The sequence below is a fragment of the Elephas maximus genome, chromosome 12 (genome assembly GCF_024166365.1).
Source record: "Elephas maximus indicus isolate mEleMax1 chromosome 12, mEleMax1 primary haplotype, whole genome shotgun sequence".
In the NCBI taxonomy this organism is placed as follows: domain Eukaryota; kingdom Metazoa; phylum Chordata; class Mammalia; order Proboscidea; family Elephantidae; genus Elephas; species Elephas maximus.
Genome location: NC_064830.1, coordinates 59,363,108 through 59,386,516, shown reverse-complemented (window position 1 = coordinate 59,386,516; position 23,409 = coordinate 59,363,108). Strand labels below are relative to the sequence as shown.

At 47.9% G+C, this 23,409-nt stretch overlaps 1 protein-coding gene across 6 annotated transcripts in view; it reads left to right on the top strand.

Moving 5' to 3' along the window:
* The window catches only part of ABCA3 (ATP binding cassette subfamily A member 3), a 50,575-nt gene that overhangs the window by 659 nt on the left and 26,507 nt on the right, over nt 1–23,409 (top strand). For 3 of the 6 annotated variants that reach the window (XM_049903161.1, XM_049903162.1, XM_049903163.1), the window contains 7 exons: nt 13,327–13,501; nt 14,324–14,588; nt 16,701–16,828; nt 17,577–17,742; nt 21,517–21,776; nt 22,139–22,255; nt 22,521–22,641. In XM_049903161.1, coding sequence (XP_049759118.1) covers nt 13,448–13,501; nt 14,324–14,588; nt 16,701–16,828; nt 17,577–17,742; nt 21,517–21,776; nt 22,139–22,255; nt 22,521–22,641 — 1,111 coding nt within the window. In that variant the 5' untranslated portion in view covers nt 13,327–13,447. Of the gene's footprint in view, nt 1–10,158; nt 10,365–11,196; nt 11,386–13,326; nt 13,502–14,323; nt 14,589–16,700; nt 16,829–17,576; nt 17,743–21,516; nt 21,777–22,138; nt 22,256–22,520; nt 22,642–23,409 lie in introns of those variants that run through there. The other 3 variants (XM_049903159.1, XM_049903160.1, XM_049903158.1) reach the window with 3 other exon arrangements.

Below are 23,409 nucleotides of genomic sequence, written 5' to 3'. Positions count from 1 at the left end.
TCGGCTTCCGAAAGGAAACTTAACCTTATGGGGAGTTGGAATCGCCGTGGAATCTTTTGTACGGAGCCCAGAGGGCTGCTCAGACACTGACCATATTAGCAGCCGGCATGCGGTGCTGGCCGGCATCCATCCGCGGACACTTTGAGCGCCTGCCTGCTAGATGCCACGCGGAGGCTGGGCTGGGCTGGGCCAGAGCCTCAGGGATGCTTCTCCATGCAGATGTTCCCACCCCACTTGTCTGAGTCCGTCTTGCTCCCAGCCCCATCCTCCCCTTGAGCCTCAAAATAGGGGCCGTGTGACCTACTGTGGGTGGTGCGAGCCTGTTTACCCCATCTGGTAATGGAAATAGAGGGAAAGGCGACCACTGGTCCTGACGGAGGGGCTTAGAACCTTAAGGATTACTTTCTCTGGTTCCCCAAACCATTACAGTCCAGTGGATTCTGACTCATGGTAACCCCATGTGTGACGGTAGACCTAAGCTCCATGGGGTTTTCTTGGCTGTCTTCTTTATGGGAAGTCCCTGGGTGGCGCGAACAGTTTGGACTTGGCCACTAACCTAAAGGTTCAAATCCACCGATCAGGCACCATGGAAGAAGCCCTGGCGATCTGCTTCCGTAAAGATTACAGCCAATCAACCGATGACTGCCGTAACAGGAAACACAACAGAGAGCCCCTGAGGGAGCAGGAGAGCAGTAGGATGCAGACCCCAAATTCTCATAAAAAGACCAGACTTAATGGTCTGACTGAGACTAGAAGGACCCCAGTGGTCATGGCCCCCAGACCTTCTGTTGGCCCAGGACAGGAACCAGTCCCAAAGCCAACTCTTCAGACAGGGATTGGACTGGACAATGGGTTGGAGAGGGATGCTGGTGAGGAGTGAGCTTCTTGGATCAGGTGGACACTTGAGACTATGTTGGCATCTCCTGCCTGGAGGGGAGATGGGAGGGTGGAGGGGTTAGAAGCTGGTGAAATGGACACGTTTGAAAAGAGAGAGTGGAGGGAGAGAGGGGGCTGTCTCATTAGGGGGAGAGTAATTGGGAGTGTGTAGCAAGGTGTATATGGGTTTTTGTGTGAGAGACTGACTTGATTTGTAAACTTTCACTTAAAGCACAATAAAAATTATTTAAAAAAAAGGTTACAGCCAAGAAAACCCTATGGAGCAGTTCTACTCTGGCACGCATGGGGTAACCACGAGCCGGGATTGACTCAACAACAAATTTTGTTTGTTTTAATCTTTATGGAAGTTTGTTGCCAGGCCTTTCTTCCATGGTGTCAACGGGTGGGTTTGCACTGCCAACCTTTCAGTTAGTAGCTAAGCACAAACTGTCTGTGCCACACAAGGACCTTCTGGTGCCCCAGCTAGTATGTACCTGTGTGTTTATTGGCTGTTTCCCGCACATGGAACATAAGCTTCTCATGGGCAGATACTGTGGTTTATGGACAGCAACTTAGGGCACGGCTTGAGGTAGATCAGGTGTTCCAGGTGTATTTGTTGCATGAGTGAGTGTCCCTCCCCACTTCCTTGTAGCCTAATTAAAACTGTTGCATTATACAGGCAGTCCCCAGGCAACAAACGTCAGACATAGGTACAACCCATAGTTACTAGCCAACCCCCATAAAGCCTATTATATCAAAAAATCAAGGTGCATACAGTGATTCATAATAACAAACGGGCGCTACTTTGCAAAGCACATCAAAACATTATCTCTGCTGTATTAATGTGGAACATGTTTTAGTGTATCTGGAAGTATTTCTTTGTTTTTTATGCATAGAAAGGTACACTATATACTATATACTAAGACAAGCATTTGACTGACTAAACCATAGCTAACTCTTCCAGTTTACACACAAATTTGACTTAAAGACAGGCTTAGGAACAGAGCTAGTACGTTATCTGGGGACTGCCTATAGTACTGTTTCTGGTTGTTTGCCCATTCGCTTCCTGTACTGGAAACCCCTGCAAGGCATGGATGGGGTCTTATTGATGTTTGGATTCCTGGCATGTAGCCCAGCACTGGCCTGTCAGTAGTAATAGGCACTCAGAAATGTTGAAGGAGCGGCTGAGACTATGTAGCTGTGTGGGGCCCAGGCAGGTGCAAATGGAAGAGTTCCATCTTTTCCCCCTGAGCAGCAGGGTCATTTTATCCAGAAACTCTTGATGCTGCCTTTTGTAAACTTAAAAAGGTTAAGGCTATTTTCTTTTAGAAAGTTTGTATCTTGCAGAATGTAAGAGAAAAAGAGGTAAAAATGGACGCAATAGGTGTCTTCCCGCCCCCCTTGTTTTTTTAACATCTTAGAGAATTTAAAAAAAAAAAAAAAAATTTTTTTTTTTTGGCTACCCACCAGTTGCATCAAGTCACTTCTAACTGATGGTGACCCTATGTGTGTCATTATGGAACTGTGCTCCATACAGTTTTCAGTGGCTGATTTCTCAAGAGTAGATGACCAAGCCTTTCTTCTGAGGTGCCTCTGGGTAAACTCAAACCTCCGGCCTTTCGGTTTAGCAGTGTATTAGCTGTTTGCACCACCCAGGGGCCCAAAAAAAAAAAAAAAAACTGAACCCTTGTGACAAACAGGATGATGCCTTTCCTCTCTAAGGCTGTCTGCCACCATTTTGAAAGGCCGTTTGGAACAAGAAGGGGTTGCTGTATTTGTTCTTAGAAAGACTTTAGCCTTCCACGCAAGTGTGTCATGCAGTCTCACGGAAACCTGTTTTTACTTGGCCTCAACTGGGAAGGCCCAGGTAAGACTTATTAGATCACAGTTTCTTCTCCAGCCTACCTCCAAGATGGCTGTAGGCCCTTCTACCAAAGGAAATCTGTGGGGGAAGCATTCCAGAACTCAAATGGCGCCTCTGACGTTCAAGGCACTTTGCATGACTAGAAGGCCAGTTGGTCGTGGTCCCTGTTTTCAGGGACCCTAGGATGGAATTAAAAAATATTATTCACAAGGAATCGTGATAGGGAGTCACTGGGTGGTGTAAACAGTTAACATGGCTGCTAACTGAAAAGTTGGAAGTTTGAGTCCACCTAGAGGCACCTTAGAAGAAAGGTCTGGTGATCTGCTTCCAAAAAATCAGCTGTTGAAAACCCCATGGAACACAATTCTGTTCTAACACACGGAGTGGCCATGAGTCAGAGTCAACTCCATGGCGTCCAGTGGTGGAGGAACTGTTATAGAAGACACAGGACATAAGGGCCATATGGGGTGTGCAGAGAAAGTCCTGCTGGCGTCAGAGGTGGGGAGGGGATGGCTTTCACTGGAGGCATGGATCTCAACCTCAGAAACACCCAGGGAGACGTTCCCATGCGAGGAGCAGAGCCCAGCATCCCTGGGGGTGATTCCAGGGTGCAGCCAATATGAAGAACCACTGAACCAGAGCTGCCTGCTTCTTGGAGGGCTTGGCATCAGAACTGGACTTTGACACACTAAGATTTCAGCAGGAAGAGATGGGTATGCAGGGTGATATTCCAAGCAGGGAAAACCACTGAGGGTACTTGAAACATGAGGCAGCCTGGGCGTGGGGCTGCCTGTCCTGGCCCCTGCTGCAACACCCATTCTCCAGAAGGGCAACATCTGAAGAGTTTGGAGTAAACAGGCTAGCTGGCACTTTTGCAGGGGCTGGATAATGAGCTCCACACTGTTTCACTTGTTATGGAAGATCTATGGTTACACCTCTCTGGGGATTCTCCTCCTTTCCTACAGGGGCAGAGCAGCAGGAAGACCTGGGAGTAGGCCCACGTGAGCAGCAGCAGTCAGGAGAGCAGGTGGCCACACAGGCTTTATTGAACTCTCTCCCAGTGGCCCCTGTGGGCCATACCTTCGACTTAAAATTAAGCTTTACCAGTCCCGTTAAGGTGCTTCAATTCAAACAGAGAATCATATGAACCTGGGCAGTGGCTGCCTCTGCACCCTAGAGGAAGCTGGTGTGAGCTCTAGGTAACTAGGCCTCTACTTGGGGCCTCCGATGCAAATGACGGTGGCCTCAGACCAACCACGCACACCCCTTCCAGATGACAGCTCTCTGGTGGATTGTTTCTGCCTCATTCCTACAAGGTCAGTTTGCATAAACAAGCTGTCCTCAAACTTTTTTGTTGAAAATTTGAGCATCACCCCCATATATGTAAGGAACCCTGGTGGCACAACCGCTAAGTCCCGGGCTGCTGATCAGAAGCTTGGTGGATTATTAGAAGTAGAACTACCATACAACCCAGAAATCCCACTCCTCGGAATATATCCTAGAGAAATAAGAGCCTTTACACGAACAGATATATGCACACCCATGTTTATTGCAGCTCTGTTTACAATAGCAAAAAGCTGGAAGCAACCAAGGTGTCCATCAATGGATGAATGGGTAAATAAATTCTGATATATTCACACAATGGAATACTACACATCGATAAAGAACAGTGACGAATCTGTGAAACATTTCATAACATGGAGGAACCTGGAAGGCATTATGCTGAGTGAAATTATTCAGAGGCAAAAGGACAAGTATTGTATAAGACAACGATTATAAGATCTTGAGAAATAGTATAAACTGAGAAGAACACATACTTTTGTGGTTATGAGGGGGGGAGGGAGGGAGGGTGGGAGAGGGTTATCTACTGATTAGTTAGTAGATAAGAACTACTTTAGGTGAAGGGAAGGACAATACTCAATACACGGAAGGTCAGCGTAACTGGGCTGGACCAAAAGCAAAGAGGTTTCCGGGATAAACTGAATGCTTCAAAGGTCAGCAGAGCAAGGGCGGGGATTTGGGGACTATGGCTTACGGGGACTCTAAGTCAATTGGCAAAATAATTCTGTTATGAAACCATTCTGCATCCCAGTTTGAAATGTGGCATCTGGGGTCTTAAATGCTAACAAGCGGCCATCTAAGATGCATCAATTGGTCTCAACCCACCTGGATCAAAGGAGAATGAAGAACACCAAGGTCACATGATAACTATGAGCCCAAGAGACAGAAAGGGCCACAGGAACCAGAGACTTACATCATCCTGAGACCAGAAGAACTAGATGGTGCCCGCCCACAATCGACGAGTGCCCTGACAGGGAGCACAACAGAGAACCCCTGAGGGAGCAGGAGATCAGTGGGATGCAGACCCCAAATTCTCATAAAAAGATCAGACTTACTGGTCTGACTGAGAGTAGAGGAATCCCGGCGGTCATGGTCCCCAAACCTTCTGTTGGCCCAGGACAGGAACCATTCCTGAAGACAACTCATCAGACATGGAAGGGACTGGACAATGGGTTGGAGAGAGATGCTGACGAAGAGTAAGCTACTTGTATCAGGTGGACACTTGAGACTGTGTTGGCATCTCCTGCCTGGAGGGGAGATAGGAGGGTAGAGAGGGTTAGAAACTGGCAAAATTGTCATGAAAGGAGAGACTGGAAGGAGGGAGCGGGCTGACTCATTAGGGGGAGAGTAAGTGGGAGTATGGAGTAAGGTGTATATAAGCTTATATGTGACAGACTGGCTTGATTTGTAAACGTTCACTTAAAGCTCAATAAAAATTATTAAAAAAAAAAAAAAGCTTGGTAGATTAAACCCATCCAGCAGCTCCACAGGGGAAAGACCTGGCGATCTGCTCCTGTAAAGATTACAGCCTAGAAAACCCTATGTGGCTGTTCTACTCTGTCATGTTGGCCAACTGTGCGTCAGAACCACTCCATGGCACCTAACAACAACCACCCATACATGTTACTTACTTATTTATAAATTGTAGTCCTATTCTAGTGGCTTGGTGTATTACGGACATATACCGAAATAGAGACCTTTAAAAGCTGAAGTAAACACGATTACAAGTTGCTGTCGAGTCAACTCCATTCTTCAAGTTGTGACAACTTTCTCACAACTTTTCCAAACTATTTCACCATCGTTGACACACACTTGCTTCTTGCTAAGCTTCTTATCTATCCTTTCGAGTTGCTGTTGTCAGTTTGATCACATATAGATAATTCTTTTAGAAGAGTCTAATGCTTAATGTGGACATTCTTTTCTAATTAGATTAAACTGTATTTAGTTCACGGATGACTTCAAGGAATACCAAACATCCATTTTCATAAACACTGCATTCTTGGCACAAGCTATTTTGAGTAGCTGTAACTCTCACCCATGGTCATCTTTTCCTGGAAGGGATAGATCTGAGTGCATTTGTTTAGGAGAAATAAGCTAGCTGACACACTGCAGAAAAAAAGTACTCTGCAGATTTGGAACCCTCATCTTTTCATGAAAGAACATGTGTGCCTCCTCTAGAAGTTCTCTGTGCTTCTTCAGGTATTAAGACGTGATATAACCAGTGAGCCTCTGAGCCATCCAACAGGTCCTCATGGTCACTGTCCAAGTCACTACAAAGTATTGCAAAGCTTTGGCTATTCAGAGCTCCTGTTTTTACAAAATTAACCAAGCCATAATATCCAGAAGCATGTAAACTATACACGTCCAAAGGTGCTCACAGTAAACTTTTAAGTCAGGGCACACCATCACCCCCATATCACAAGTCCTCCTCCTCCTCCTCTCTCTCCTCCCCTTCTGCCTTCTCCTCTCCTTCCTCCTCCTCCTCCCCTTCCTCTTCCCCTTTTTCTTCCTCCTTCTCCTCTCCCTCCTCCTCCTCCTCCTCTTGTTCCTCCTTCTCCTCTCCCTCTTCCCCCTCCTCCTCATCGTCCTCCTCCCCTTCCTCCTCATCCTCCTCAGCCTCGCCTCTCCCTCCACCTCCTCCTCCCTCTCTCCCTCCTCTTCCTCTTTCTTTCCCTCCTCCTCCTCCATGACGAGGCCTCAGACACATGAGCCAGGGAAATCACCAGGTTCTGCCCATATAGTAAATACTGGTGGAGCCAATATTGTTCTCATTTTTAAAGACATAGATGTAAACAGTATTCTCACCACTTCAGGACTCCAGTGAATTGACTTGCTCACCCCATTTGGGGACCATTGGTAGAGTTCAGTATGCTCATGGCACAATGGTTGAGTGCTCAGCTGCTAATCAATTGGTGGTTTGAACCCACCAGGCATTCTGCAGGAGAAAGACCTGGCAGTCTGCTTCCATAAAGATTATAGCCTGGGAAACCCTACGGGGCAGTTCTTCTCTGTCCTATAGAGTTGCTGTGAGTCAGAATGAATTTGGCGGCACATGGCAACAACAGTGAGGTTTGCAGCATGACCCCATACTCCCTAAACATAACTGGCCATCTTCACCCTGTTTCTTTACAGGCAAACTAGGATTTGGGTATTTCATCTGCAGAATCCATTGAACTAGACATTTTCAAATATTTACTGTGCACCCCTCCCCCCGAAAAAAAAGGTTGAGGACTGGGTGAAAGATTCAGAACCCCTCCAGCAGCACAGCTGCAGGTCTGGACCCCCCAAGTCCCCTTCCTGGCTGGTGCCCCAGGTGACGTTGGGCCTTGGTCAGCTTGCCTTTCTGGCTTATCCCCACCTGCCCCCACATTCACGCCCCATCCACACTGGATGACTTGCTGTTGCGCATTCTTTTCTCTATGGCCTTGTAATGCCCTCCCCACCCCCACTAACTGGTAACTTGAGGTCTGTTTCCCCGTCCCAAAGCCTTCTCACACCATCCCCTCCCTCCCTCACACATCCACTCCTGTCTGCTCCAGGGTAATGGGACTTTATTTAGCGTCAGCAGGAGCCCTGGTGCCCCAAAGGTTCAGCGCTCAGCTCCTAACCAAAAGGTCAGCTGTTCTAACCCACCACCAGGGAGAAAAGACCAGGTGAACTGCACCTCGTAACAGCAATTACAGTACACATGAGTGCCCATTTGCCATAGACAGTGAACTCCTTGGGTCAAGAACAGCATCATTCTCCTTTCCATATCCTTAGGACTTGGTATAAGTTCCTGTCACACAGGAAGCCCTCCACGAGTGTTTGTTGAATGAATAAATGTTTTTCTGTCTCGTGTATCCTAAAAGGCCATAGGGGCAACCAGCAAACACATCCCAAGCACCTGCCGTGCCTCTGTCACCTCCCACCCGTAGACTTTAGCACCAGCTGACTGCCGTGGGCTCCCCGCATTGGGATTGAGATGCTTTCCTACCTGCAGTGGGTTCTTACCCTGGAGCAAAATGCACCGGGTCTCAGCCAGTGCCACTGACAGGGGCATCTCTGTATCCCACACCTGTGGTCAAGTGGGCAGGGCCATGGTCACCTCTCTTGAGACCCCCTTCTTTACCGCGTAGGTGGAAACGAACCCATACCCTGGATATGACAGGAACATATCACACGATGGGCTGGGTGCCTCTTACTGGGACCCCAGCTACTTCTGCCCACTCAGCAGTGACCTTTCTACAAGCGTTGGCACCATTCTGGTCCATCTGTGCAGAAATGAAAATTTTTTGCATGGGCATGTAGAAATTGGATGGCATATCTAAGTCCATAGTGGAAAAAAGAAAAAAGTGGAGGTATTTGGTAACTCCGAAACATTTTGTCGTTTAAAAAGCCCTGCTGAGCAGTTGGCAAGGAGCCCTGGTTGCTCAGTGGTTAAAGCACTTGGCTGCTAACCAAAAGGTCAGCAGTTCAAACCCACCAGCTGCTCTGCAGGAGAAAGGTGTGGCAGTCGGCATCTCTGAAGATTTACACCTTGGAAGCCCAATGGGGCAGTTCTCCTCTGTCCTACAGGGTTGGTATGAGTCGGCATCGACTTGATGGCAACAGGTTCAATGGTTTGGAGCAGTAGGTACACGGAGGATCCTGGGTGCTTACTAACCAGCAGGACTGGTACCACGCACATTCACAACTGTTACTGGAAAAACCATTTTCAGGGGAATCCTGCATTAAACTGAGAGAGTTCTCAGAAATGAGCAGCCCATGGTATGCACTTGTGTTGGGTTGATTCAATTGCTCACCTAAAAAGCAAACACTGAAATAGTCGATGATGTGTGTAATGATTAATATTTTAACAGTGTGCAAACAAGCTTTTTAGTTGGAGAAGGGAAAAAAAAAAAAAAAAAACAGGCATCCCCTTCCTTCTTGTCTCTGTCCCAGGAGTTATAAAGTGAGCCAGCCCTTTGGAGAGCAGTTCTTGGAGGCACTCTTGTCAGGCTGCAGGTGGCGGCTTCGGAAGTGGCCTGAAGCCTGGCATGTTTGCCTTAAAGTCATCCCCAGCTTGGCCCCAGGCCGTCGCCAATTCTGAGAACCCTGTGTGCCTCTGCAGGGAGTGCTTCAAGGAACTCCAACTTCCTCTTTGTTTACATTTGCTGTTGTAACCAGAGAGCTTTCCAGATTTTGTAATTCCAGGGTCTCCTTGAGATTCCTTTCACTCACAAAAGCAGGTGAAGTGTAGAATTCAGGGAGCTGCTTAGAGAAAACCCCGCCTGTGCAAAACAATAAGCTGCGGGGATACAGAAGCAAACAGTCTCTTAGGATGGTGGGACCTGCGGGATTACTTCGTCCTTTTGATTTCTATTATGATGTCTGTCTGGGAGCAATATGTGAAGATTTTATAAGGTGTTCACTACTTTTAGGAGATGCAAAGGTGTGATGTAGTGGTTGAGAACACAGACTTGTAAGTTCAAATAAGCCGAGGTTCGAATCCTGGCTCTGTGTGCTCTTTTTGCGTGATCCTGGGGGCGGGTACCTCATGTCCCAAACAGTAACGATACCTGAAGCCAGAGCATAACTGTGAGGCTGTTGCATGAATCTAGGTGACAGAGAGAGATGAGGCCAGCATGTGTACACATATAATGTGATATTTGGTTAAGCCTATTTTATACAACAGCGTTAATGCACTCAGCTGCTAAACAAAAGGTTTGACTCTACCCAGAATTGCCTCAGAAGAAAGGTCTGGCCATCTTCTAAAAAGTCAGTCATTGCAAACCCTCTGGAGTGCAGTTCTTCTCTGACACACATGGAGCCGCTGTGAGTCAGACCGATCAACGAGGGCATCTTGTTTTGGTTGTTTTACACAGTGAATGTAAGAGCATGGAACAGAGTGGTTCCTTGTATCATAATGTACCAGGGGGGTACAAGGAGCACCCCTGTGAATCTGTTTTCTAAATCATCCTTCTGTGCTAGCATATCTGCTTTGCTGTAAATACCATCCTTACCATCTGTTTCATTCTTTTATTTTCTAACTCGATCAGAGGGGCTTGGTGGTTTTTTTCCTAGACCCTGCTTAAACATCCTCCATTTGTCTAAAGGTGCTGGAGAGTCATGCCAGCGACCCCCAGGTCCCTCCGGATGCCCGGTGAAGTGTCAGTGCCCTGCCACACCCACACTGCCCTGCCACACTCAAGAGGCCTGCCAGCCCCGCCCCGGGGCCTGCTGCCCAGGGCAGCCTCCTACTGGCCAGTTCTCCTGTGAGCCTGGAGGACGACCACTGCCAGGAGCCTCTCCCCGGATACAGGTCAGTCCTTAGATGCTGCCTCCCTAACACATGTGGGAAGATGTATAGTCTGTCTTTGTCACAGGATTCGCATGGGCTGTCTCCTCTTGGCTGGAGTTTTCCAGAAATCAGGAAGGAACTCACCTACTTCTCTGACCAGAAGACTTCTTTGAACTGTAACCTCTTTAGATCCCTCCCTTGGTGGAAGGAACAATTTTATCTTGGCCAAACCCTCTGCCCATCTAGCCCTTATTATGGGGACAGCTGGCCCAGAGCAAGGCATTGCCCTCCCCTTTCAGCCTAAACGACTTCCAGAAACTTCTCATAAACCGTTGGCGTTGGTGTGCCGTTAAATCACTGCTCCCGATTGTCTACAACTGATTTTAATTGTTTTTCTACCTTGTCATTGTTATTGGGTGCTGTCCTGTCAATTTCCAATTCGTGCCATGGCAATGCGACAGAGTAGAACAGCCCCGTAGGGTTTCCTAGGCTGTAAGCTTTATGGAAGCAGATCATCAGGCCCTTTTCCCATGGAGCCACTGGATGGGTTGGAACTGCTAACCTATCAGTTGGCAGCCAAGCTCTTAACCTTTGCACCACCAGGATTCCTTAAAAAGTAAAACTAACCTTTTTAAACAACGAATGACCTCTTATTCTGCGCCCTGGGGTCTTGAGGAGGGTTATTTTGACAGTAGTGTTCGTGCACGTTACTTAATGAACGATTTACTAATCGTTTGAGTATTCTGTGCTATATTAACCTGATTAATGGCTGCTGTGTGGTTAGGATCAGCCATGAGCATGGATTGAACTTGAAGCTCTTCCTCTGAGTCATTGAGCTTTTCTCCCTTTGAAGGGCCTTCCCCTCCTTGCCTGCAGTGCTGCATGTGGACGATGACCGGGAGCCTTGAGTGCCCACACTAGACCAGAGCTGCCAGGTCTGCATGTCATCCCCATTACTTCAGGGTCCAGAATGAGCCCCTTCCACTTCCTGGGTGCCAAAGGGTCTCTTTGAGCAAATCTCCAGCACCTGTTTCTCTTGCAGGTCAGCACCTGATGACTCTGGCAGAGACCTCTGGTTGTGTGCCCCTGCTTCCCACATTTAGAATTTAGTCACATGGGCTTACCACATCGGGGGCAACTTGGATAAAGCTGAGCTCTTGCTTTTACGTCACTTGCATTGGCAGACTTTCTCCCGGGTGTATGTGCCAACTTTAAATAGTACATTTCTCTGTAATGTAGGACTGATTTTTCTTTTTTTTTTTGGATGCATCTTCTTTGGAGAAGTGATAAAATAAAGACAAAAGTGGCCAGTCTTTGGCAGTGGAGGCTCAGATGTCAGTACCCATGATAACAACAAGAAAAACTGGTTTTTAGGGTTTGAGGCAGGAGGGTGAGTGATTTCAGCTCATTCTTTCTTCACATCCTGCCTCTGGGTCAGCAAGGCCAGTGAGGACCCCTGAGGTGGCTCTGATTCCAGCCCTCCCTTGACGGTCCTCTCCAAGTCTTAGAAGTCACCCTGCAGCCAGAACACTAAACTGAGCCTCCCTTTACTGGTACTGTGTTGTTTGAGGATAACACCAGTCCTGGCAAAGAATTCCATACACCTGAATAGTTTGCTAATAAACAGCAAATTCACATTAACTACAGAGACAGTGTGAGTGTTTATTAAATGACAAATTGCACTTAAAAGCATGTACATTGCACATAAAAGCATGTACATTGGGTAAGAAAAAGATAGTCTCCAAAAAGCGTTCACGTTCTTTGAACGTGCAGAATAGAGTTTAAGCCATCAAGGTGGCTCAGAGACTGATGTCTTTCTTTTAAGGGTTCTTGTCTTAAGTTGTTGTTGGGTGCCATCAAGTCAATTCTGACTCATAGCAACTCCATGTGACAGAACAGAACTGCCCCACAGGGTTTTCTAGGCCATAATTTTTGTTGTTGAGAATATACGTGGCAAAACGTAACACCAATTCAAGGGTTTCTACACATACAGTTCAGTGACACTGATTACATTCTTCTAGTTGTGCAACCATTCTCCCCCCATCTTCAGACTTATTGCTCATCGATTAGCGTAATCTCACCGCCTGCTAAGTTTGCTGTCTTATCTTTCGAGTTGTTGTTGTCACTTTGATCCCATATAGATAGTTCTTAAAAGAACACAATACTCAAGGCAGACGTTCTTTACTAGTTAAACTAAACTGTTGTTTGGTTTTGAGAAGACTTCGGGGCATGTTTTTTGTTTAAGTAAGCTGTAATCTTTACAGGAGCAGATGGCCAGGCCTTTCTCCCAGGCTACCTACGATTGGGTTTGAAGCACTAACCTTTCAGTTTGCAGCTGAGCGTTTAACCACTGCACCCCCAGGGCTCCTTTGTCTTGAGTTAAAAACCTGTTGCTGTGGAGTTGATCCCAACTCATAGCGACCTGATAGGACAGAGTAGAACTGCCCCATAGAGTTTCCAAGGAACACCTGGTAGATTCAAATGACTGACCTTTTGGTTAGCAGCTGTAGCATTTAACCACTACACCACCAGGATTTCCTTGGCTTGAGTTAAGGTGGTATAAAAAGGCAGAAGAAACGCTGGAGGAGGAGGAGCTGTGTTTGGTGTTGGTTCCTCCTGCCTCCCTGCCTCCTCCCCCTGTAGACACCTACCATTACCTGTCTCCACGAAAACCAAAAACCAAATCTGTTGCCATTGAGTTGATTCTGGCTCACAGTGACCCTGTAGGGCAGAGTAGAACTGCCCCATAGGGTTTCCAAGGCTGTAATCTTTACAGATATGGAGCCCTGGTGGTATAGTGGTTAAGAGCTCAGTTGCTAAACAAAAGGTCGGCAGTTCAAATCCACCAGCCGCTCCTTGGAAGCTCTGTGAGGCAGCTCTGCTCTGTCCTATAGGGTCACTATGAGCCGGAATCAACTCAAAAGCACCTAACAACACGACAACAATCTTTACGGAAGCAGACTGATACAAGTTTCTCCTACAGAGTGGCTGGCAGGTTCAAACTGTGGACCTTTTGGTCAGCAGCCAAGCACTTCCTATCTCCACTGCACCCCTGATTTTCTGTCTTTGGTCGGCACCTAGAGCTGCACGTCCCTGGCAGGAAGATGGCAGTGCTCCAGCAGCTGGCGCTGCTGCTCTGGAAGAATTACACCCTGCAGGTAGGCGCAGCCCTGCAGGTAGGGCCAGTGTGGGTCTTAGGTCAAGGAGGGAGCCTGAGGGAGAGATGGGCTCGAGGGAGGGAACTCTGTGGCCCTGTCCTTCCATTTGGCCCTGGATCAATGGCAGTTTTTTTCACTAGGTTTTGTATTTTAGAGCTAGATTTTTTATTTACAGAAAATTTGTGTAGAAAGTACAGAGAATTCCCATGTACCCTCTCCCCCACACCCACTGTTTCTCCTAATATTTCCCGTTGCAGGGGGACATTTGTTACAATTGATGAGCCAATATTGACACACTGTTATTAACTAAAGTCCATAGTTTATATTAGGGTACACTCTGTGTTGTAACCCTGTGGGTTTTGACAAATGCATAATGTCACATGTCCACCATTAGAGTATCCTGCATAATAGGCAGGATACTTCACTGCCCTGAAGATGCCCTGGGCTCACCTGTTCATCCCTCCTCTCCCCTTGAGCCTCGGGCAGCCACCGATCTTTTTATTGTCTCTAAAAGCCAGTTCTTGTTGAGTTTATTTCTACTCATGGCGACCCAATGTGGGTCAGAGTAGAACTGTGCCCCATAAGGTTTTCAGTGAACGATTTTTTGGAAGTAGATCGCCAAGCCTTTCTTCTGAGACACCTCTAGGTGGACTTGAACTTCCAAACTTTCGGTTAGCAGCCAAGCAAGTTAACCATTTGCACCACCCAGGGACTCCACTGTCCCTATAGTTTTGCCTTTTCCAGAATGTCATCCTGTTGGAATCGTACAGTACATAGCCTTTTCAGACTGGCTTCAATATGCAGTTTTGCTTTCTCTTCTAGAAACGGAAGGTTGTCGTCACAGTCTTGGAAATCTTCCTGCCGTTGCTGTTTTCTGGGATCCTGATTTGGCTTCGCCTGAAAATCCAGTCAGAAAACGTCTCCAATGCTACCATATATCCTGGCCAGTCCCTCCGTGAGCTGCCTCTGTTCTTCAGCTTTCCTCCTCCAGAAGACACCTGGGAGCTGGTGTACATTCCCTCCAGAAGCGACGCCGCAAGGACCATCACCGAGACGGTGAAGAAGGCCTTAGTGATCAATATGAGAGGTAAGGCGATGGGGGAAGGGCCCTGGAAGGCACGTGTGAAGCCATGGGTAGGGTTCCCCACTGCTGGGACTGTGAAGATGTCTCTATGGCCTGTGGGCTGAGGGGCTTATGCCCTTTGATCTCAGCCCAAGGCTGCTGTCCAGTCTCGATGTCACCGCTCAGGCTGGGTCATCTCAGGTGGGACCCTGGGCTTCTCTGTGTCTGGGTCCCACTTATAAAATGGGACCAGGCGCCTGGACACCATCTGTCCCGAGTTGTAAGGGCTAAGTGAAGAATGTGTGTGACGATGCTTTGGATTTAACCAGCTCCAGACCACGTCTCATTTATAGTGGGAACAATACATCCTGAAGGATAACTGAGTGGCCACTATCCTCTAATGACAAGGCCAGAGCATAGCCTGAGCAGAAATGGCACAGAGCCTTTTCTGGCTGGGGTTCCAGGAGGGCAGCTCTAAAACACAGGCATCAGAAAGCCTGTCGAAAAGAACAATTTATATGGGGTCAGATTGACAGCAGCAACTTGAAAGGTTAGATAGGAACCCTAGGGAGGAGTGAGTGTGCATTAATGGGGGAGGAACAACTCAGAAAAGGAGGGTGAGAATGGTTGCACAGCTTGTAGAATGCAGTCAGTGTTGCTGAATTTACATGTAGAAACTGTTGAATTGGAGTTATGTTCTGTGTGTATTCTTGACAACAAAAAATATTAAATTACTTTTTTAAAAAACCGAGCAGCATTAGGAATGAAAAGGGGCCCTAACTACAAATGCAGAGGACATTTGAAAAAGAAGGAAGGAAGGAAGGAAGGAAAGCAAGCCTGTTGAGGGAAACTTCCTTTAAACATGTGCTAGCCAATTTTTCGGAAACCCTGCCGGCATAGTGGTTAAGTGCTACAGCTGCTAACCAAAAGGTCAGCAGTTCGAATCCACCAGGCGCTCCTTGGAAACTCTATGGGGCAGTTCTCCTCCGTCCTATAGGGTTGCTATGAGTCGGAGTCAACTCGACGGCACTGGGTTTGGTTTCTGGGTTTAGCCAATTTTTCTAGATGTTTCCTTTCAACATCAAGAAACATTGTCCTTTTTTTCCTTTTTATTTTGCCAGTACCTCCCACTGGCGTTTAGTTCAGTTTAGTAAGCACTTTGACGAAGTGCCTCAGTCCCTTGCTGTACGATCACAGTCAAACCTTGAGGTGAAGTGGCACCTGGGCAATAGCAAGGTCTTGGAGAGTCTACACATGAGCATCCACTCGAGGTTATTGTGGCTACAAGGTGGAGATGCTGACCCAGGCAGCAGAGGCCCACCCAGGTGGTGCCCTGCCTGGAGGAGCACTTTGAGTTTGTACAACTCCTTGTGGCTCCCAGTGCTCCCTTCCAGCTCACAGAATATCACAGGGTGACAAATCTCTGTCCCGTGCCTGGCCTGGTGGAGCTGTTCTGCCGGCCTGTATGCAGCCTGCCTCCCCACGAACAATGGAAGTCAACCTGAGTCTTAGGAAAGGCTTACAAAGCCCTAGGGAAACCTGTAGAAGCCTGGGTGGTACAAGCAGTTTGCAGTTGGTTGCTAACCGAAAGATTGGCAGTTCTAACCCACCTGGTGGTACCGCAGAAGAAAGGCCTAGTGATCTGCTTCTGTAAAGATTACAGCTAGAAAATCCCATGGAGCAATCTACTCTGTAACACGTGGGGTCACCATGAGTTAGGGCCGACTCGGCAGCAGCTAACAACAACAGTGAAACTTGCCCAGGCAGTGCTGTTTCGGTAGTAGGATTCTCAGCTTCCCTACTGGAGACCCTCGTTCGATTCTCGGCCATTGCACCTCGTGCACAGCCACCACCCATCTGTCAGTGGACAATTGCGTGTTGCTGTAATGCTAAACATGTTTCAGCGGAGCTTCCAGAGTAACACAGACTAAGCAGAAATGACTGGTGATCTACTTCTGAAAATCAGCCAGTGAAAACCCTATGGAGCACAAAGGTCCAATTCCATCATGCACGGGGTTACCACGAATTGGAGGCTGACTCTATGGCAGCTTACAGTGGGGAAACTTGTAACCTTGCCATTTTTCATCTGAAAATGACCTGAAATTTCACACCTCTGCTTGTGTGTTCTCTCCACAGTTCGAGGCTTCCCCTCTGAGGAGGACTTTGAGTACTACATCAAGTACAACAACTGCTCCTCCAACGTGCTGGCCGCCGTGGTTTTCGAGCATACCTTCAACCACAGCAGGGACCCTCTGCCGCTGGCGGTGAGAATTGCCCCTCATCGTTGTGATGAGGGGCCACAGGAGGGTCAGCAGGGCCTTAGCATCCTCCACTGTGAGCTGATCCAACCTATGGAAGCTGCTGCTTTTCCCCAACTCCTGCCCAAGAGTAGATACTAGACTCTCTGTCTATGAGCCTGGGGTTACCCTTCATCCCCCTGATGCAGCTCCTGGAGGCTCAGTCCAGCATAGCTTAGAACACTTCACCTGCCTGAAGAAGCAGTTGCGTGAGGCCCCTTTTAGTTCCTTCATTTTGGAGAAGGTAACATTATCTCTAGGCCTGCATGGATGGGGTCAAATGGAATAGAGAGGAGAGGAGCAGACACTTGGGACTTTAAGTGTGATGAGCCATTAGAATTTCAGTTACATATTAACGGAAAAAAAGGCAAGTTTTTTGCTTCTGGGAAATGGTCAATTCATCCAGTATTATCTTGGCAGCCCTCTGTGGGCCCCAAATTGGTGGTTACTGGGGACCCATCTCACATAGAGTTTATGTCGGAAGGTGGCAAAAGAGGGCAGCTAAGAGCACCCCAAAGCTGCCCACATGGGGCTCCCTTAGCCCACTGCAGCACACCACCACCATCGCACTGACATTCCAGGCCCCCTTGGACGTTTGGGGAAGCGAGGGAGGGAGGGACTGAATTCATGGTGGTAAGCCCACTATGAGCCCACTATACCTTCACATCGATGCCTGGCCTGCATCCCTCACGCTGTTTCCTTTCTGTTTCTGCAGGTGAAATACCACCTGCGCTTCAGCTACACACGAAGAAATTACATGTGGACGAAGACAGGCTCCTTCTTCCTAAAGGACACAGAGGGGTGGCACACCACCTCCCTCTTCCCGCTTTTCCCAAACCCAGGCCCAAGGGAACCCACGTCCCCTGATGGTGGAGAGCCTGGTAAGAGGCACCCTGGTGGGCTGAGCAATTAGCCCCACGCTGCTAACTGGTGGTGGTAACACAGAAAACAATGCCCACACCACCCATACCTGCACCCCATGTCCTCTTCTTGTCCTTTAGGCTTGGGCCTCAGGATCACAGGCTGCCTTTTGCTATCCTAATATTACACACCTGTCTTCCTGCGTGCTGCACATGGTTGAGTACTTGACTACTAGCTGAAAGGTTGATGGTTCAAACTCACCCAGAGGGACCTCGGAAGACAGGCCTGGCAACCTGATTCCAAAAGTTTACAGCCTTGAGAATCCTATGAAGCAGTTCTACTCTGCACACATGGGTCGCCATGAGTCAGAATCAACTCGACGTCAACTGGTAACAATGTTATGCCCACTCATTCCTTGGACTCATTCTGTCCCAAGCCTGGCTCTGGATTGAGGTCTCCTGTGTTCCCAGGCTGTCACTCCTCCCTGTCCTGAAAACGAGTACACAGGCCCTCTTCACATTAAGGATGTCATTAGAGACCACTCCAGTCAGAACAAGTGAGCCTGGGGGAACTAGGGAGCACACGAAGGCCTCTGCCTCCCTGACATAGCAACTTGAGGGTGGAGGTCACTGTGGCAAGATAATGTACCCCCAGGAATGTCTGGTTACTAATGGATGTTTACAGCTGTTTCTTCTCATTTTGAGTCTTGCCACATCAACAAATGAATGTCCTGAAAGCTTGCCTCTATCCACATCAGTAAGGTGACTCTACTTTGAGGAGGCAGCTCTTCCCCAGTCACATCTTGAGTCCCTTCCAACTTGAGGGCCTCATCTTCTAGCACTATATCAGACAGTGTTCCGCTGCTATTCATAAGGTTTTCACTGGCCAGTTTTTTCAGAAGTAGATCGCCAGGTCCTTCTTCGTAGTCTGTTGTAGTCTGAAACCTCAGATGAAACTATATGTGACCCTGCTGGTATTTGAAATACCAGTGGCACGTCTTCCAGCATCACAGCAACACACAAGCCACTACATTACACAAACTGACATACGAATGATGTCATTGTGATGGCATTGGCGAAAAACAAGGCTCTAGGAATTGATGGAATACCGATTGAGATGTTTCAACAAACAGAGGCAACACTTGTCCGTGCCAAGAAATTTGGACACAAATCACAGCTACCTGGCCAACTAACTGGAGGAGATCCATGTTTGTACCCATTCCAAAGGTGATTCAACAGAATGGTGAAAATATTGAACAATATCATTAATATCACATATAAGTAAAATTCTACTAAAAATCATTCAAAAGCAGTTACAGCAGTACATCGACAGGGAACTGCCAGAAATTCAAGCCGGATTCAGAAGAGGACTTGGAACCAAGGATATCATTGCTAATGTCAGATGGTTCTTGGCCGAAAGCAGAGAATACCAGAAAAAGGTTTACCTGTGTTTTATTGACGATGCAAAGACATTCAACTGTGTGGATCATAGCAAATTATGGATAAGACTGTGAAGAATGGGAATTCCAGAACACTTAATTGTGCCTGTGTGGAACCTGTACATAGAGTAAGCGGCAGTCATTCAAACAGAACAAGGGGATACTGCGTGGTTTAAATTGAGGAAAGGTGTGCATCAGGGTTGTATTCTTTCACCGTACTTATTCAATTTGTGTGCTGTGCAAATAATCCAAGAAGCTGGACTATATGAAGAAGGACATTGTATCAGGATTGGAGGAAGACTGATTAACAGCCTTCGATATGCACATGACACAACCTTGCTTTCTGAAAGTGAAGAGGCTTAAAGCACTTACTGATGAAGATCAAAGACCACAGCCTTCAGTATGGATTACACTTCAACATAAAGAAAACAAAAATCCTCACAACTGGACCGATAAGCAACATCATAAATGAAAATTGAAGTTGTCAAGGATTTCATTTTACTTGGATCCACAATCAACACGCATGGAAGCAGCAGTCAAGAAATCAAACAATGTATTGCACTGGGCATATCTGCTGCAAAAGACCTCTTTCAGTTGTTGAAAAGCAAAGATGTCGCATTGAGGACTAAGGTGCACCTGACCGAAACTGTGGTATTTTCAATTGCCTCATATGCCTGCAAAAGCTGAGTAATGAATAAGACCAAAGAACTGATGCCTTTAAATTATGATATTGGCAGAAGAATGAACAAATCTGTCTTGGAAGAAATACAGCCAGAATGCTCCTTAAAAATGAAGATGGTGAGACTTCCTCTCACATACTTTGGACATATTATCAGTAGGGACCGGTCCCTGGAGAAGGACATCATGCTTGGTAGAGTAGAGGATCAGCAAAAAAGAGGAAGGAAGCCCTCAAGAAGATGGATTGACACAGTGGCTACAACAATGGGCTCAAGCATAGCAATGATTGTGAGGATGACATAGGACCAGGCAGTGTTTCGTTCTGTTGTACGTGGGGTTGCTATGAATCAGAACAGACTTGACAACACCTAACAACAACAATACCAAGACTATCCACATCCTAATCCTTGGAACCTATGAATATGTCTGGTTACATGGCAAAGGACAGTTAAGGTTGCAAATGGAATTAGGGGTGCTAATCAGCTGACTTTACGAGAGGGAGATTATCCTGGATTACTTGGTTGGGCCCAGTGTGGTCACCAAACCCGAAAAACCAAACCCATTGCTATCAAATCTATTCCAACTCGTACCGAACCTATAGGACAGAGTAGAACTGCCCAATAGGATTTCCAAGGGTTTGCTATATGGAAGCAGATCACCAGGTCTTTTCTCCTGAGGAGTGGTTCGTGGGTTCAAACCACTAACCTTCTGGTTGGCATCTGTGCGTTTAATCACTACACCACCAGAGTTCCAGTGTGGAAGCAGTAGAGAGGATCTGAGAGATATGTTTGGCTTTGAGGATGAAGGAAGGGGCCAGGAGCCAAGGAATGCAATGGCCTCTCGAAGCTGGAAGAGGCAGTAAATGGATTCTCCCCTAGACCCTCCAGAAGGAATGACGCCCTGACAACCTTTTTATTTTAGGCCGGTGAGGCCTATGTCAGACTCTCCACCTACAGAACTGCAGGATAATAACTGTGTTGTTTTAAGCCACTAAGGTTGAGATTATCTGTTGTAGCAGCAGCAGGAAGCCAGCGCACTGGCTGAGCCCTTCTCTTTTCTGATTCCACCTCGACAAAGCCCGTCAGCCTCTTTCTGGTCTCTGCCCACCTCCCTGAAGTTATAGCCTCTCCCTGCAGTTCCCTTTTCCTGCTGGGGTAGACCTCCACTGGAAATGGAGAACCAGTCTCTATTCTTATGACCTGTTCGTTGACCCTGCTTCCACTAACCTAAGTCTTTTGGCATAATTTTTCCTAGTGTATTTTTGGCCTGTTTTTTTATTTCTTTGTTTAGAATTCCACCAAACCCATTCAGGGCGGGTAGGGTCTTTCCATCGAAGTCCATGTCAAGGAGTTTATAGACGTGATGGTACATGTGAAAGTGGTTTGTTGGTGAGAGTGAAGTGAGACTAGTATCTCGCCTCGTTTGCTGTTACTGCTTGTCTCTGATGTGTTTCCTCCCGTCTCCCATGGAGCCTCTGAACATCTGAGACCACTGCCTAAGGCCACAGAAGGACATTCAATGAAGTCACTCTGTCACCTCGTGTGCCCCTTTCTCAAGGACCCTGGGGTATCTTTGTGCACGCAGTTCACGCAGCTGTTTGAGCAAACAGCACTGCCACGTGGCCTTTCTGACACATGTCAACCCGACATGTCAGAGTGTCCTTTGCTTTTAAACGCAGGGTACATCCGAGAAGGCTTCCTGGCCGTGCAGCACGCTGTGGACAGAGCCATCATGCAGTATCACGCAAACACTGCCACTCACCAGCTGTTCCACACGGTCACCGTGATTGCAAAGAGGTTCCCCTACCCGCCTTTCATCTCGGACCCCTTCCTTGTCGCCATCCAGTACCAGTTCCCCCTGCTGCTCATGCTGAGCTTCACCTACACCTCGCTCACCATCATCCGGGCTGTCGTGCAGGAGAAGGAGAAGAAACTCAAGGTAACCCTGCACATCGGCTACCAGCTCCCCACCCAGATGACCTCCATCTCTCATCGTCTTTGAGCTCTTCTGTTATTGGGTGCCATCGAGTCAATTCCAACTCCTAGTGACCCAGGTGACAGATTAGAACTGCCCTGTATTGCTTTCTTTCTTTTTATTATGTGTGTAAACCTTTTCTTGAGTTTTTACAATATTGGTCTCATACACTACTCATAGGGTTTTCTAGGCTATAATCTTTACAGAAGGAGCCCTGGTGGTGCAGTGGTTAAGGGCTAGGCTGCTAACTGAAAGGTTGGCAGTTCGAACCCACCAGCCACTCTGTGGGCGAAGGACGTGGCAATGACGATACCGCCCCTCCTCAGGAGTACATGCATATGATGGGGCTGAGCAGCTGGCTGCACTGGAGCGCCTGGTTCCTCTTGTTCTTCCTCTTCCTCCTCATCGCTGTCTCCTTCATAACCCTGCTCTTCTGCATCAAGGCAAGTGTCCGGCTCTGGGAGGGAAGTCCCATGCCGAGAGAGAGGTGGTCAAGGTGACGGGATCCCAAGGCGGTGGGGGCTCCCCTCGGAAACCCGAGCCTGAGCGTGGTCAGTGTCTGCAGAGAAATGGTGGGGCTCCCTCGCTGCGTATGCAGACCCCCTCTGGTCCTTGTCCGCCTCACATGACTACGGGTGTTTGCTCACTCCCGGCTTGTCTCCACCTGCCCACCCACCTGTGGCCAGCTGACCTGTCAGCGTCTCGCAGGTGAAGAAGAACATGGCAGTGCTCACCAACAGCGACCCATCCCTTGTGCTGGTCTTCCTGCTGTGCTTCTCCATCTCCTCCATCTCCTTCAGCTTCATGGTCAGCACCTTCTTCAGCAAAGGTCAGTTGTCTACCTACCCCCCTGGGTGCTCTGAGTCCGGGAAAGCAGGGCAGTTCTGCTCAGGATATGTAAGGATGAGGGTGGTGTGAGTGTCCTGTGGCCGCTGTGACAGATCGCCATAAACTGGGGGCTTAGAACAACAGGAACTTACTCTCTCATGTTCTGGAGGCCAGAAGTCCCAATTCAGGGTGTTAGCAGAGCAGCCGTCCCACTGGAGGCTCTAGGGGAGAATCATCCTTTCTTCTTCCAGCTTCTGGTGGCCCCAGGCATTCCTTGGTTTGTGGTCTCATCCTTCTAGTCTGGGCCTCCGTCATCACATAGCTGCCTTCTCTCTGTGTCCCTTCTCTTTTATAAGGACACCCATCATGTTGGACAAGGACCCACTCCAGTATGACCTTGTTGTTATTGTGCCATCAAGTCAGTTCCATTCCAACTCATAGCGCCACCATGTGACAGAGCAGAGCTGCCCCATAGGGTTTCGTAGGCTGTTATCTTTACAGGAGCAGATCGCCAGGTCTTTCTCCCATTGAGCCGCTGGGTGGGTTTGAATCACCAACCTTTTGGCTAGCAGCCAAGCACTTAACTGTTGCTGCACCAGGGCTCATGTTAACTAATTACATTTTCAAAGGCCATATTTCCAAACAAGGTTACATTCACAAGTAACAGGTTCCAAAAAAAACCAAACCAGACCCGTTGCCATCAAGTTGATTCCGAATCATAGCAACCCTATAGGACAGAGTAGAACTGCCTCATAGGGTTGCCAAGGAG